This window comes from Notolabrus celidotus, chromosome 2 (genome assembly GCF_009762535.1).
Source record: "Notolabrus celidotus isolate fNotCel1 chromosome 2, fNotCel1.pri, whole genome shotgun sequence".
NCBI lineage: Eukaryota > Metazoa > Chordata > Actinopteri > Labriformes > Labridae > Notolabrus > Notolabrus celidotus.
Genome location: NC_048273.1, coordinates 12,991,651 through 13,008,561, shown reverse-complemented (window position 1 = coordinate 13,008,561; position 16,911 = coordinate 12,991,651). Strand labels below are relative to the sequence as shown.

General features: G+C 38.1%; 1 protein-coding gene across 1 annotated transcript; it reads right to left on the bottom strand.

Moving 5' to 3' along the window:
- Positions 1–3,828: 3,828 nt before the first annotated feature.
- On the bottom strand, positions 3,829–14,413 carry LOC117831418 (MAU2 chromatid cohesion factor homolog). The gene is made up of 18 exons (XM_034710116.1): positions 14,130–14,413; positions 13,750–13,833; positions 13,170–13,265; positions 12,896–12,990; positions 12,750–12,777; positions 12,449–12,604; positions 12,124–12,270; positions 10,671–10,761; positions 10,466–10,569; positions 10,216–10,293; positions 9,004–9,069; positions 8,810–8,893; positions 8,299–8,348; positions 8,118–8,195; positions 7,912–8,023; positions 5,505–5,595; positions 5,277–5,404; positions 3,829–5,111 (listed from the first exon to the last, which is right to left on the bottom strand). The coding sequence occupies exons 1-18, from the start codon at positions 14,361–14,363 to the stop codon at positions 5,037–5,039; spliced, it is 1,797 nt and encodes a 598-aa protein (XP_034566007.1). The 5' UTR covers positions 14,364–14,413; the 3' UTR covers positions 3,829–5,036.
- Between the last annotated feature and the right edge of the window lie 2,498 nt (positions 14,414–16,911).

Genomic DNA, 16,911 nt, shown 5'->3' with positions numbered 1-16,911 from the left:
CCCACTCATGAGGTGGGATCATGGAAATGCTGCGTTTGGGACTTCAACGCGGAAGTAAAATAAAATAAACACGACAATTATTGAATGAATTAATCCGATTTAAATATGCAAATGAATAATCACTTCAAGTTTCATAACATTGAAATGATATATATGATTGGATTTCATTTTAATAAACGCTTGGGTGACAATGATAGTCTGTTTTTCTGTTGTTATTTTCTATGTCTTAACTATTCATTGAATATTAATACAAATAATTGACTTACATTCCTGTACCTCTTGCAGAATTAAGACTGCTTGCGCTGCGACTAAAAGTATTTTAATATACGACTGCAAAAAAAAGGCATTATACCAGGGCTATTTAATTAAATATATGGCTTTTCAGACTAAGGACATGACATTTTTAGCAGACAGTGAGCAAAGTTAACCCATTTAAAAGAAAAACGAATAGATAAGATGAAAAACACATTGAATGTTTATCAATCTATTGCCAAATCCAAAAGGGCAGAAACACAATAAAAGAGCATCACTTAAACTAAACGTATGCTGAAATACTGCTTCTTTAAATTTTACATTACAGTTATTTGTACAGTTACATTTCCATCACTGATCATCTATTTCAGGGGCGTCAAATTTATTTCAGTTCAGGGGCCACATACAGCCCAAGTTGATCTGAAATCATAACATAATAACGGCAACTCTAAATTTTTCCCTTTGTCTTAGTGCAAAAAAGTTCAACTAGGCCAACATTATGAAAATGTTCACATTTAATGAACTATCTTCCTACAAAAACAGCTGTTGTATTTGTTGCCATGATGAGTCTCATAGTGGGGCAGAATATTTTACTCTTTAAGCCCTGAAACCTGCTGAGAACACACTAAACACACATGTTACCCATTCACCTGACAGAGTGTAATGTTTACTTCAAAAGAACAGAGATTACAATAATGAAGAAGATAAAGTTGATTATTTTTGACCCCTCAGCTCAAGCATGGACAGTGTTGTATGCAGGGGTGTAGTGCTAGTGTTAGTAGTTAGTGGATCATCTTATAGTGCTCTATAAAGTCTTTATGAATCTCAACCGGATAATTCAAACAGCAAGTGATCTATTTTCTCACTTTGAGAAAAAAAAGTTCCAAAAAAAAGCAGCGTTCAGGTGTGCTCTGTCAGCATTATGATTTAATGTGACCCCCAGAGGACAAATTTGAAATAGTGGTTACTTTTACTGAAAAATTGCAGCTAAAGTCTTCTCTGTAATTTTTTTCATTTTGCAAAGTCGTTCCGCGGGCCGGATTGGAACCTCTGGCGGGCTTGTTTTGGGCCACATGTTTGACACCCATGATCTATTTAGTCATTGTTGTATGGATTTATAAATCTTTAGTTTTTTGAATGAGAAACTATATTTTGCCTACTTTGTTTTCTGAGGTGGAATGTTCTTATGTTAATCCTCATAAAGTGTGTACTCAGAAACAGATTTGTATGTCTTCAGACTTGCTCATGTGCACGTGTCCATTTGTCTCTGCAACTTTTACAGTTGAAATTGTGTATGAATGGATCTTAAGTAATGCAAAGAAGGGTGTGGACTGAATCCAGGCTGTTGTTTCTAGCTATAAACTCAGCTTTGTTGGCTATCAGGTAGGTACTTTTTATTGTTTAATGATTGATGCTGAATAGAATACATTAGATTTATCATGTGAATAGTTTCTTTTGAAAACAAGATATTGATTTGAAGTAAACACAGACATAAATGCATCATTAACCATGTGGCATCACTTTTACATTCACCGTGTATTATTTGGTGCTGGTGTGGGAATTCTGTGGTTATTGAAAAAAAGAGCCTCTATATGTTTCCTGGCTAGTTACAGACCGGTTTATACTGCCATGTTAATGTCCATGAATGCCAAACAAAGTCGGACGGTCACACAAGAGGTAAAAACCAGGAAACTATCATGCAGGTGACAGAGAATCCTCAACTGCAATGTGTAGGACGTTTTTTCATGGTTTGACTCTTTGAACCTGTGATACTTGATTCATCATTTTCTACATCTCCACACTCGCTCATTTCATGAATTTGCATGAATGGGTTGGTTAAAAGAGTGCATGAATGACAGCAACAAAAAAGTCCTTGGAGCTGGGAATGCTCAATGCTAGTTCATAGTAAGCACAAAGGCCACATCTTGCTGCGCATCTAAACAGTGTTAACCTCTGAGGATACATAGAAAGCAAAGTGGAGAGAGTGTTTAGTGTTTCACAGAGGTCTTAAAGCTTGTTCATTGCACCTCTGAAGGGAACAAATGAACATTTTGATAGTCAGACTGGAGCAGCCCTACTTATTGTCCCGGCCCCAGACAGGTGCATCTCAACAAATTAGAATATACAAAAATGTTTGTTTTTTCAATAACTAAATGTTTAAAAAAGGTACATTTTCATATAGTCTATATTACGGTCAGCAAACCATGCTGTGGTAGTTTTGGTGCTGTGGGCAGATGCAAGCGTCTTGCTGGAAAAGGAAATCAAAAATGTCAAAGCTTGTCAGCCGACGGAAGCATGAGGTGCTCAAAAATCTCCTGTTAGACAGCTGCTTTGACACTGGACTTAAAAAAAACACATTAGACGGACAACAGCAGATGGCATGGCACCCCAACATTGCACATGGCACCCCAAATCATTGCAGATTACACTGGACTTCAAACGCCTTGGATTCTGTGCCTCCACACTCCTGCAGACTCTAGGAACTTGATTTCAAAATAAAATGCAACATTTTTTATCTGAGAAGAGGACTTTGGACCACAGAGCAACAGTCCAGTTCTTTTCTCTTTAGCCTAGGTACTACGCTTCTGACATTGATGGTTCAGGAGTGGTTTGAATTTAGGAATGCGACAGTAGCTTCTTTCCTGAAGACATGTGTGCGTGGTGTCTGCTGACACCAGCATGGCCATTCCTTGTGAAGCGCTCCCAAGTTCTTGAATCAACTTTTCTTGACAACCTTTTCTTGGCTGTGGTCATCCCTGTTCCTTCTTCACCTTTTCCAACCCCACTTTTCCCTTCGAGTCAACTTTCCGTTGATATGCTTTGATACAGCACTCTGTGAACAGCCAGCCTTTTCAGCAGTAAACTTCTGTGATGAACAGAATGGGAGATTTCCACTTCTTGAATATTCTGGAACTTATTACTTTGTTGCTGAAGTGAATCAAACATCAAAGGAACAACCAAAAAACATAAAATGTCATAAACAAAGTAGTTAAAATGTCTTTAAACACCATAAATCTATGAATCTATTGTTCTAGAGAAGCATAAATCGACTAAATGGTTAACCAGAGACAACAGTAGTTGTTATATGTTTGGTTGTACACATTAGCCATACAGATGTACGCATTATGGTGGTTTTTGAACAACTTTCCTCAAAGTGAGCTTTGTTCATAGTGACATATCAGTGTTAAGAAGTTATTCAAATCAAACTTGGTGCATTTTTTTTGTCTCAAAATAAAAGTTAACAGTTCAATTTCATGCATGGAAAAAAACAAAAGAAACTCTAGCACCACCTTGAGGTCACCTAAAATTCTTGTTCTGCACCAACTCAAACTGAAACTTGCTTACTCTGCAGTTAATAGCTTACTTCAGTGCGTCATATCTACCAGTATCACTCTCTTTCCTCATATTGTTTGGCTGTGCCACTTAAGTAGGTGATTGGAGGTATAGGTGGCCCAGTTTTCCTCCTCCACATGGCACAACTATCAGGAAATCATGCGTCTAGTCCACCGAGATGTCAAAAAACCTCTGAGCTTGTTGAAGATAGTTTGAAAAACAGATGAAATAATCCATAAATGCTAACGTTTCAATCAGATTTTTATTGGAAAATTATCGAAAACAACATAAGAATTAAAAACATAGGCATTGGATAGAATAGTCTATGGCTAGTACTCGAGCTTAAACTGTGTCCGTACAGAGTGCCTTAGATACCAAGCATTGAGATTTCTACAGAGGATAGCTAAAAATACATATCACACTTTACTAAATTGACTTTATAAAATGTCACTGTACAATAAAGGTTTGACGAGTGGCAAATCTATACAAACATACTGAAAAGAAACCCTTTAGTAGAACAATCAAGACAAATTAAAATATAACAACATAAAATAAGTTGACTTTTGAATATTCGAGGGTTAACTTTAGCTCATCAATCTGTAAAAATGAATACATCAAAAGGGTTTTCATAGAATATTGAACTTCAAAAAGTTATTTTAGGTGTGTTGTTTTAACAGGTATGTGGCAGCTCCTAACCACCAAATGATATAAAATTGAAGTATTTAAACATTGCTCATTAACAGACCCAAGTGAGGCATGTTCTGGTCCATGGAGGAACTGCACACAGCACAGTGCATATCCCAATACAATGCACAGTGTCTGTTTGCATCATGAAACGTTCAAACTGATTATTGTGTGAAAATATATTACAAGTCGTCCCTACTCTTTCTAACGTGGATTTGTGCAAAATGTATCTACTAAGAATGTCTTGTTAGGAACCCAGGTCTGAAACTAATGTACAGGGAGTCAACATCAGTAACTTCCATGCATGAAAAAACAAGATGTTTACAAACAAAAGGCAAGATGTAAAATATTTACCAGCAGTTACAAAAATATCAACATGAATAAATTAATTTTCTCTACATGTCCCCAACCTTCCCCCTCTGTTTTCCACCAAACGGGAAAGAAACACAGAGAAGGGCTGTCTTTCTCTCAGGCAAGGAAGCCCGTTAACTTATCTCCACGCGTCCTCCTCTGCTCTAATCAAGAGTAGCATCTTTGCTGTCTGAGAGCATGAAATACATGAACAGTAGTTGTAGTTGTGTTAACAATTAAAAAGTGTTATAGCGGACAATCAGGAAGCAATGTTGAGAGGCTAATGAAGTGAAGGCCTGAACTCAGGGACCTGTTAAAATCCATTCATATCTCAGCTACAGTGGCCTGACAGCAGGTGGTCAGCATTAGTCTGTTGCTTATAATACAAACTACTGTTGTCTTAGACAGGGGTTTTCTCATAGCAGGCTTGCGAGGCTGGTGGTTGGGCCATTCTGGGCTTGGATCTGGACAGGAGGAGGGCCGTCAGTCCACTGAAAACCAGAGAGAAAATACCAGAAATGTCAGCTCTATGAAACACAGACGATCCACATCAAATCTGTTTAAAAAGGTCGACCCAACATGGTGCTAAAATGAAAAGTAGTGAGTGTAAAAATGAATGAAATGCAAACTTTAGGAAGTTAAGTTGTTCAACATACACTGATAAGGTTATGCTCAGGGAGGCTGCAGGCAGCAATGTGGTCCTGTAGCAGCTGCTGGGAGAAGTTCTGATGCATCTGGGCTGCTTCATGAGCATCCATGGTGTTACCAAGGGCCTTGTTCAAGTCTGCAGACAACAATTCATCACAAAGTTATCAAAGGGGATTAAAAAAGTGACACAGTATCTAGGAGATTCAATTATGTTGTACCAGGAGGAGGTAATGTACCTTTTAACAGGGCTGAAGACCAGAGCTGGACAGACATGTCCGGGATCTTGCTTGCGAGCTGCATGGCAGGTACCACCATGTTGTTGCTTTCCTAAAGAGGAAAAGACACATTAGAAAATCAGAAAACAGCGCTCTTTTATTAACACTGTAATCATCGTTTGAGATGATGTGCACACCACTACTTCTTACAGACCAGCGGCCTCATATACAAAGACTTGCGTGGATTTCCGACTGAAACATGGCATAGGCTCAAATCCAGAAAGCGTCGTATGCACAAAAATATCCAGATGTATAAATCTGTGCGCAAGGATCGACAGCTGTAGAAACCTGCGTATGCCAGCCATGAAGTTGGCGTGAGGCACCGCACATTTCCACAGTCATTTCACTCTGAACATCTGAACTTTGACTTGAAAAAGAGCGTACGCCACCCTTTGTACATGAGGCCCCAGGAGTAATTGTTGAATCATGTGGAGTTATGTTGGAACAGGAATCCTGCACACTTTATAAAAATCAAATGTAAAAGCCAAATTCCACAAGATCTGTGTCCTATCCATCACAGAAAAGATCTGATAGGTTTCTATTCTTGTCAATGTGTTAACTCCCACTGGATCTGCTCCGTTGCGTTCCGGCTGCGTCTCTGATCCGACACGCTGGAGTCCTCCGGCTCAGATACGCAAGACTTCTATTTTTGACGCATGCCAGTGCACGACGCATCAATCTGCACAGAGCAGATCAAATTTTAACTTAACTACGACAACTAACTGTCCTAATGAGTGAAGCCAGGTCAGAAGTTTTCAGAGGATGAAAAAGACAATAAGGATAAAGAGAGGAGTCAGATAATCCTTCATTCAGTGACTACCGCAGGAAAACTTTGGTCACATGACTCCAGCTGTCCGGCAGTCCTGCTCCATAATTTGAAATACTGTTTACCATCTTAGCAAAAAAAGACAACAACATTCTCCTCTAGATCAAGTTATTCTGCAGGAAGGCCCACTTGGAGATATTCAATATATTATTTGTAAATGGGAATTAATCAGTGTGTCTATCACTTAACTGTTGGAGTTGATAAAGCTGTAGTTCATTTGAATAAATATTGATTTACATACTGCTGGACAGCCTGTGAATTCCTCCAGCATGCAATATGATATATATGATATATATGATATATATATATATATTTATATATATACACACACACATATATTCTCAGTGGGATCAAAAGTACCATGTTTGTCCTTGAGATTATGTAAAGTAGAAGTGTACAGCAAAGACAAAGCAAAAGGACCTCGAGCAGGGAACAACAGGACTACTTAAGAGTGAAGAGTACTTAACTTGACTATATGTTGCTACTCTCCACCACTTGTTCAGGAAATGCAACTAATTAAACTTGAGCTAGCTTGTTAAATCAACACAACGTATCAATGTGCATTATACACTGCCGCTCTGTGAAGTTGTTGCTGTGTTGCATCACCTACTGTGTCAACATTTGTTCTTCTATCATGAAATGTTTTCTTGCAGAGTGCTCTGTGGTTATTAGCTCTGGCTTCAGGTCATCAACCCTGATGTACGACCAATGCTAGCATATTTCAGATTATCATTATTCTCCCGTACTAAACATTTACCGGGATTAATAAACATAAACGACGTGACGTGGGAAAACCACACTGATGGTCAGTATCAAAGTAATGGCTTACTAAACACTGAGTGGAATGTCTTAACCAAACATCACGCATCAGACATTAAAGTGAAAACAGGGAAATGTCATGAGTGAGCAAATCCACATAATGATTTTTTTCAAATCATGTAATATTAGAAGGTGAAGATTTGGTATGAGTTAATAAGTATGCAGGCCCATCAGTAAAAAAGCATCTAAAATTTAAAAATCAAGCCCTTCCAAAGGATCTGTAGGGACCGTTTCCACACATTTTTCACTCTTATTAGGAAACTTGTAACTAGATAACTCTGTTGCCTCACATTATTAATTTAGGTATTTCAAATCAAAGAATAAGACTTTTTTATTTGCCACTGCCTTCCTATCTTAGCTTATTTTAACTCACTTTAAATGCAAATTTTAAATTTACTTTTAATATATTTCTAATTATCCTCTTCTTTTCAATGTTTCAATACATTTGTCATTTTAATTGTGTTCTTTTATGCTTGTCTGAATGTTTCCAATGTTTTTAATGTAAAGCACACTGAGTTGCCCTCACGTATGAAATGCCCTATACAAATAAAGCTGCCTTGCCTTGCTTTCCCAAAGACAGACCCTGAACTTTGAATAAAGCAGGACTTCCAAGTGTTTTTCTCTGGTGCAAATGGTAGGGACAAAAAGGAACAGATTGGACAAAGTAAAAGGGATGTTGTCAGCTGATCACATATGGTGCATTGGTCGTGTAGCGTGTCTTACTCTGTGGTTGCCCAATACATAGAAGATGTGGCCCAACAGAACCAGGGAGCAGGCAGTCAGTCTGTTCAGATCCTCAGCGTTCGACATCTTCAGGGTTTCCCTCAGGAAGCGTCTGCAACAAAAAAGGACATGTATATGTCTTCTAGAAACAGAGGATGAATCTGGAGGTTTGTTTTTTGATTTTTCTTCTTGAAGACTCATCATACTTTGCCTCATTGTAGCGTCCTTGAAAGAAGGACAGGAGTCCCCTGATGTAGAAGGCTGCAGCACGGAGGCAATGGGAGCTAAATCAAACACAGTGATTGGTTTATTAAGACTGTTTAAAACATTTCATATGATGTATTTGAAATATAAAAACTGAAGAGAAAAAAAATAAATGCTTCTTACCTTACTGGGAAGTTATGGTCTGGGTTTATTCTCTCCAGGAGGCTATACAGCTGAGGAAGGAGTAAGAAAGGACATGCTTTTAGTGAAGCTTCTGGTAATTGTTAAAAATTGTTGTCTGTTTTCATGCCTCCTTCAAAAAAAGAAATATATATCTCGTTGTCCAGCTAAACTTGTGTGAACTGTTTGTATTTTAAGAAGAAGAATATAAGGAAAACCCTTTTTCTAACTCGTACACACCACCTGGTGGACAAACTTTGTATTAACATTGTTTTAAAATGTCAACAGACAGCACTGTTTTTCACACACCCATTTTTGGGTTGGGCCAGCTTACATACAAACAACAACACAGCTAGGATAACCCATAGGTGGTGATGCTGGTGGTTTAATTAAGCTCTCCAAAAGAAGTGGATCACAACTATTATAACTGCATGTACTAAGTACTGCTTTATAGCTTGTTCATTCCATCACTCTGTTGTATTAAAAAGACTAGAGTGATTATTACTAAACTGACCTCCTGGTGTCTGTTTCCTTCCCTTATGTAGACACTGGCCAAGTTGGTTACGATGTATGTCCACAGTTCCTGGTGTGTGGTGAGCTGCAAAACATCAATACAGATGAGTTTGAGGTGAAAACAGAGAGCAGCTTCATCAGAGCCAAAGAGAGAGGAAGAGGTGTCTGGCGAGACAGATCAAATGTGACACTCACCCGCAAGGCTGTCGTAAACTGTGCCTCTGCATTATCCATGCAGTTAACTGAAATACAGTACAGACCCTGGGAAATTGAAAGAGGGAGAATAGATCTTCAGTAACTTACAGTTCAGGAGTGAAAATGGATTAACATACATGATTGAAAAATGGCTTCTTTCGTGTCCCTATCAAGTCTACAAAGCATGTTTCTTCCTTTTTAGAGGTTTAAAGATCGTCTTTATTAACATAAAGAAAACATGTATGTGTATACTCAGCTTCCATGCATGGCTGCCTTTAACCACTAAAGCTAATATTTTTTCCATCATCATGTCATGTCTTTTCACTGAGTTAGTTTCTATCTAGTTTGTATGTTGGAAAGTTCTTAACTTTTAAGTGGGATTTTTTTTTTGTAAAAATGTTTCTATTTGCACAAGATTCAATATTAAATAATAAGTAATATATTAAAAGTGTCCTATAAAGGAATTGGGGGATTGCCAACATCCCCTTCAATTCCATTACCAACATTCAGCAGTCTGCTGTACAACGTAAGAAAATCGCAAATAAGTGTGATTTACTTTTTAAAGTTACTGACGTTCAATATATGATCTGTATTATATTCTATTTGTATTAAAAGGGGCAGTAGGATCAACTCTTCTTGAAAAAGGACTAAGAAATATCAAAATATCAAAATACACACGTTGATGAAACTATTGCTGTTGTTGCAGTGTGGCATCATTTGATTTGTGAACGAACAATGTGTGTTATTTTTATTTTCTATCAGCTTACATTTATTTAAAGAGCACTTGTTTGTATGTGTTGCTTGTCCTGTTTTCTTTTGTTTAAATGTTGATATATTTGTATTTTTTGTTTCATTCGTGCGTTTGTTACGGTGTATATATGTATAATTGAAAAGCTAAATAGAAAATCCTTGATTTAGACTTGGAATAACTTAAAACTCCCCAAAAATACCTTAAAACTTTAAAAGACCAAACAAACAAACAAAAAAAAAATGTAAAAGTTGTATACATATATTTCTCTTTCAAACAGGTTTCACTGTGACACACAGTCATTTCAGTTTAGCCAAATTCATTTTGTTGAATTTATGACAATGTTTCAGCTTTTTTTCCCTTGGCTTTCAAAAATGATCACTTTCAGATACACACACATGCACACACACACACACAGCTGTACTCTCCAATGTTAGAAGAGAGTTGGAGCTGAAAGTACTCACTAATAGAGTGTGAAGCTGAGCAGCGTGGTTGGTGAATAGCCTGGGGGACTGTTGGCACAGCTGACACACCTGTGAGATCTGAATGGACAGAAGAGGGTCAGTGTTCACTTCCACAAGCTCATTGAAGAATGCAAATTCTGTTCTGTGGCACACTTGAAAAACACAGTACTTAAACCTTCTGCACTTTGATGAACTTTTTCTTTTTTCTCTAATAATATCAAAAACAAGCCTCTACAGATAGAATAGATACCTCTTGTAGTGCAGTAGCCTTGTGCCCCGTGACAAGTCTACACATGATGATGTGCTCCAGTAAGATGACTTGAAAGGTGGAGAGGATGGGGCTGCAGTCCAACACTAAAACATGGAAATTAAAATAATCATTCACAAACAAGGGGTGCAAATGTTCCACATTATAACATTAGTCACAGTTCCAAGCACAAGAACAAGTAACTCACTTTTAAGTTTCTCGAGCTGCATGAGAGCCTTGTCTGTGTACTTCTGGGCTTTCTCCAAATACCCCGCTTGCATGGAGTGCATGACTGTGACCTGCGAAATGACAAGACAGAGCGCACACTGAAGAGTCTGAACGAAGTCCTTTAATGGACATGTGAGGAAAATAAAAACTTTCAGAAGTGCCATGGTAACTGAGTCCATGCAATGAGGGCACTCGTGTCCAGCTTTTAGAAGGGGTAATACAAGAGCTGTGCTTTCTATGTCGTCTATTCAACAGGCATGCGATTGGCATGGAACATAAGCAGGAACACCCCCAAACAGACTCATATATATTCAGTGACATTTAGCATAAAATTAGGATGATCTCTTATTTAAACCACTGTAAGTGTGCATATGACACCTGTTATTATCATTTCATTAACAGACCTCTGAATCAGCTGCATACCATCACTGCACAATGTCTGCAGGCTGCACACACGGAGCCCGTGATTACTTAATGTCTATTTTTTTGTAACCTAACAGGACTTACTAGCTTCCTTTCTAGCACTGATAAAGTAACGTATGATTCTGATTTAATCATAACATCAGAATGTGATTAATTACTGTGACACATCCTGTCAGGCGACACGATCCATGCGATGAAGGATTTTGATTAACAGAGGGGTGGTAATGGAGTTTAAGAGAGAGGAGGGAGGGAGACACAACGTTGCTGGTGATCCAAAAACACTGACATGTAAAGAAAAATGGTTTCCTCATTATATTCTTGACTCACCAATTTTCTAAATTGGAATTTGGCTTGTGAATTCTGCTCTTCAATGGCTTTCAGAGTTTGTCACAAAGACACTCAAGAACTAAGCACTGAATCTGATCAAGACTAGATCATACGGCTAACATATTTGAAGTCCTTACACAGCCTGGCTAGCTTTAGGGTTTTGAGATAAGAGAGAGAGAGAGAGAGAGAGAGAGAGAGAGAGAGAGAGAGAGAGAGAGAGAGAGAGAGAGAGAGAGAGAGAGAGAGAGAGAGAGAGAGTCTTGTCCACCCTGCAGGGATTCTGTTTCATATAATAACTCACTCATGATGCATTATCCCTTACGTATTTCAATCTTGAGTTTTTAGTTATTGAAGTGGCTCAGTTGAGAAACAAAATATAGAAGAACAGGTTAAGCATTTGCATTTGAGACTGGATTTCCACATAAAGATGTAACTTGGGCTCTGTTATTTCACAGAAGCGCAACAGACACATTCAGAGTGAGACAAACAGGGATGATATGTTGGATGGTTTCATCGTTAACTTTTCACACAATGTTTTTTTTTTTCCACTTCAGACAGCAGTGTAAGCATACCCCACAGTGGGCAGTGAGCGAAAATAAAAGCACTGACAGGCCTGTTCTTTTTTTTGGTAGCTTTTCGCTTTCAGAGACTTCAGTGATGCAGGGAAAGAGAAGTGGCATTACCAAATAGACGAGGACACACATGTGCTCCTTGGGCAGCCAGTGGAAGAGGTCAGCTGGGTTGCTGGGCAGAATCTCATCATCGTGGAGTGTGGAAATGGTCTGTATGCACTGCTGCAGCTGCTTCAGACACGGCTTCACACTCTTCACCTGGGGACACGGAGACATGACAATACAGTCCATCTTAGCTCGTAACACAACCAGACATAGAATATGTTGAGAAGCTCCCATCATTGTGTGAACAAAATGTATGCATAGAGCCTGGTCAATGACTCCCCTGTGGGTAAACAACCACTGTCCTTGAAGCATTTAAGCCTGGTTTTCCTACCTGCCCAGCGTCCAGGTAGTGTGTGACCTGTAGAACTAAGAAAAAGACTCTCAGCGACTCCTTCTGGATGGGGTTTCCCTGCCAGTTTTCAACAATGGTTCCACAAAGTGTGAGAAGAGGATGCACCTCCCCGAGTTTCCTTTCCATTAGCAGCAGCTAGAAGATAAAAAGAAAACAGTTCAGGCAAAGATTGATGGTAATGGCTTCTTCTAGATTAATCTAACGTTAACCACTACTACTATACAGTGCTTATGTGTAGTAGTACTACTACACAATGACACAAGAAGCAAGCATGACTCACCATTCCTTTGCTGAGTAGAAACAATGCCCTAAAAAGAAAAATAGATTTCAGCTTTATCATGTTTTTAATTATCAATCATTATGTATGAGCTACAAGTTTTTTTCCAGCCAAATACAACAGTGAACATAGAACTGAATGACACTTACCTGGTATATTCTGACCCAACCACTCGAGCATACTCAGCTCCAACACCCAGCAGGTCACATGCTGACACCAAGTCTTTCTCCAGAGTATGAAGTTGCTGAAAGAGACACCAGAATAACAGCAATCAGTCAAGACTCCCTTGACGTAAAGTCTACTCTCCAGTTAAAAGTAAAAAAAAAACAACAGTCTAAAATATCAACAATGGGACCTGCACGTTAAAATGTCTCATGCAAATGTAATCACCAGACATATTCATGCAACTGCACTGATACATACCGCCAACTGGAACAACAGTCTGCAATGCCAGTAAGGTGTTTGTTGTGATATCTGGATGGCCTTGCGCAGTAGGGGTTTTGCAGAGTCAACCAAGTTCTAAAAAAAAAAAAAAAATGAGAAAGGAAAGAATAAACAGCAATTTGAAGACATCCTTGCATAAACAACAATTGCAGAATCAGGTTTCAACACACAAGAGCTATGTCTTGGTGTTTTGGATGGACATCTATGAAAACAGGGAGAATACAAAAAAATGTAAAGATATTAAAATAAACAGCACTGCTTCTGCTGCCAGAAAGCTTATATTGAATGAGAAAAAACAACAATAAGAATGTAATACGACTTTACAAAAATAGTACAATATGTGCAATGAATAGTTGTACAGTTGTGCAGGCATGTGCAGATTATGGTGAGTGCAAAAACCCTGAACTGTTAAACTAATGAAAAATCCCAAATGTATAGATGGTCATTTTTACATTGTGGTTAAAGGTAAATAACATGTACAACACATTAATAATGCACTGTAACATTAACTGCATAACAGAAGTGACTACCTAAGATGCAACTAAAAAAATGAGCTTACCTGTTGGCAGAAGAGTTCAGACAAAATACTGGCAGCTTCAAATTTAACATCCTCAAACTGTGGGACTTGTTGCGATATAAACCACTAAAGGGAAGAAAAAACAAAATGAGATGCAAATCTTATTGTCGGCGGGTGCTATCTTTATAGTTCAATCACTATCCTAAGCAGCGGTTCAGCGTTAATTGGCTAACATTATAAAACAAATCATGAAAGCAGTCGACTGCACGCAGACACATAAGACAACAAGAACTGCACAAACATTTTCATTATGCAAAGCTATTAAAATATTTCCGCCATTCACTGTTTTCGTTCCGTGAGGCCTACACTTTCCCCCCTTAATCGCTGCATCCCCGCTCTTTCCTACATCGAGGATCCCTCACCGCTTTCTCCAGGTGGCTGCGGGCCAGCTCGCTGTTCTTGGTGTGGTGGTAGAGAACCGAGCCTAGCTGGAGATGTGTCCGGGCTTCGATCCGCTGTGGAGGTTTAAATTGAAACACTGCCTGTAAACAGTGCACACACAGACGGATTTTAGGCGGACTAGACGTTCGGAAATGCTCCGCAAAGCCGAGAAGGGCGAGGTACCAGCGTTCCGGGGCCTCTACGTTTGACGCCATTTTGCCCGACAACAACAAGTTTTTCAGCGCTACAGCCAGACTCCCGGGTTGCCAGGTTTGGTCGGACGAGCATATCATTGAAACCCACAGTACATGTATTTTGTTTATGTTCATTAGTTTATTAAAAAATGAATAATGTACTGTGAGTAAGTGTACACAGCTTGCTTACCACCCATTTTCAATACATTTCAAACGTGTAGTGTTGTGTTTTACTGAGAATTAATATTTTGATTAATTTTTCACTTCACCAAATACTACGGTGGCCCTGAAGGACAAAATACATTTACAAAAGGTGAAACACTTTTACAAATTTGGAGACAAATTTAAATAATGGAAAACATTTTTACATTTTATAAAACAAAATGACATCAGCAAAACACTTTAACCACGGCCAAAACAAATTTACATTTAAGGAAACAAATGTACAAAAGGTGAAACACTTTTACAAATTTGGAGACAAATTTACATTATGGAAAACATTTTTACATTTTATAAAACAAAATGACATTAGCAAAACACTTTAGCCAAGGCCAAAAACACTTTAAACAAATTTACATTTAAGAAAACAAATTTACATTTAAGAAAACAGATTTACAAAAGCTGAAACACTTTTACAAAGTTGGAGACAATTTTACAAACGACGGAACACTTTAACCATATCTGAAATAAATTAACATTTAATTTTACGGAAAGGGAATCTACCGGAAGTGATCTGCAAGTGATCGAGTGAGGGGTCATTTAGTTTGTTTTGATGTCTCTGCTAAACCTTCATCATGTGTCAGTATTCAGATTAGGGATGGGTACCTTTCACATTTGAACCGATACGGTAATTACCCGGTACCTGGGAATCAGTACTGGTACTCAACGGCACCAATTTTCAGTACTTTTGTGTGTGTGTTTATGTGGTAATAAATGTTAATTTGTTTAATAATAAAATCTCAACATTTTTTAATTTAACATATTTATTTCATTTAACATGAAATGAACAGAAACAGGATTATGTAGGTGATTAGATATATTAGCTGACACATGCTCGTGACGTCTAATTGGTCTTTTGGGAGTTCATCAATTAACACACGTGAATGCCTGCAGACGGGAAAAAGTCAGTTCTCCGTCTCTTTATAATAACAGGACACACAACTTACTTGTTGGGCATTCACGCACACTGGAACGGTTATAAACAGGGCAGGTAGTCGGAGCGAGAGAGTCCGTCTCAACTTAATCCTCCTGCAGCTCTGCCTCGCGGTGAGTGCTCGCGCCCGTCAGCTGCAGAGTGCAGAGAGCAGAGACGTCCACCCGTTATGTCTCAAACTTTATTACAGGCCGAAAGTATGGAAATTCGCCGAAACATGGTACCGTTTGATTTTACGTGAATCGGTACTCGGTAGTACCGACGGAATTCGGTCGGTACCGATAAAAGTACTGAATTCAGTACCCATCACTCTAATTCAGATGAAACGGTCTCAGACCACATAGCCTCAGGCTAAACATTTGTAAAATTGTCTCCAACTTTGTGTTTCATCTTTTGTAAATTTGTTTACTTAAATGTAAATTTGTTTTGGCCATGGTTAAAAGGTTTTACTAATGTAATTTGGTTTTATGAAATGTAAAACTGTTTTCCAAAATGTAAATTTGTCTCCAACTTTGTAAAAGTGTTTCACCTTTTGTAACTTTGTTTTGTTCTTCAGGGCCACCATGAAATACAGAGAAGCCTATGTTTTTAAATGCAAAACGTACAATTACTTATTCTTACTTTCAGGTAACCATGTTAGTATAGTAGGTCACCAAAGAATGTCTTCAAATGTATAATCAGAGGTTTATCAATTAACATTCACTTAAAAACAATCACATCCAAAATTAGAGGTTGGTAAATTTTCCTTTTTTTATGGAACAAAGAAACACACAGACGACATACAAAATACAAAATAACAAATAGCCCCCCACCCCGACACATACTGCATCCAGATTAACTAAATAGAACTAAAAAAATGGAAAACATAAGACAAAAAGCAAGTATAACAAAAATAAACAGATGAAAGCAATTATCTAAACATAGTAAGACACACCATGGTGATGCTCAGTCTAAAGACACACAGCAAGCTGAGCTATCGACATGAGACAAAAAAAAAGGGTCCCAGATTTGTTTTAAAGATATGTGTTTTGCCACTCAGGGTCAGCCTAATCTTTTCAAATTCAACTCAATTCAATTTGCTTTATTGGCATGGACAAATACATGTAATTGCCAAAGCACATACATTCATACATATACATTACATATACATCCACAACACACTACACTCACCACATATACATTAATCACACACCATATTAATTACATATTATATTTCTTAATAATCTTTTCAAATTTAAGTGGGACAGAGGACTTCCAATTCAACAATATCAGCCTTCTGGCCCAACAAAGTCGTGATTAAACTCTATTTAAATGTTTAATTCGTGATGTTTTGATTATTTCATTTGTAAATAAAAAGGGTTTTATGAACAGCTATCTACTTATGGAAAAAACATGAAGTTATATTGGCTTTAACCT

Coding starts and splice junctions, on each gene's coding strand:
- LOC117831418 (XM_034710116.1), bottom strand. CDS start 14,363: ATGGCGTCAAACGTAGAGGCCCCGGAACGCTGGTACCTCGCCCTTCTC. Junction 12,605..12,749: donor TTCTACTCAGCAAAGGAATG/GTGAGTCATGCT, acceptor TTTATCTTCTAG/CTGCTGCTAATGGAAAGGAA. Junction 8,349..8,809: donor AAGGAAACAGACACCAGGAG/GTCAGTTTAGTA, acceptor CTCCTTCCTCAG/CTGTATAGCCTCCTGGAGAG.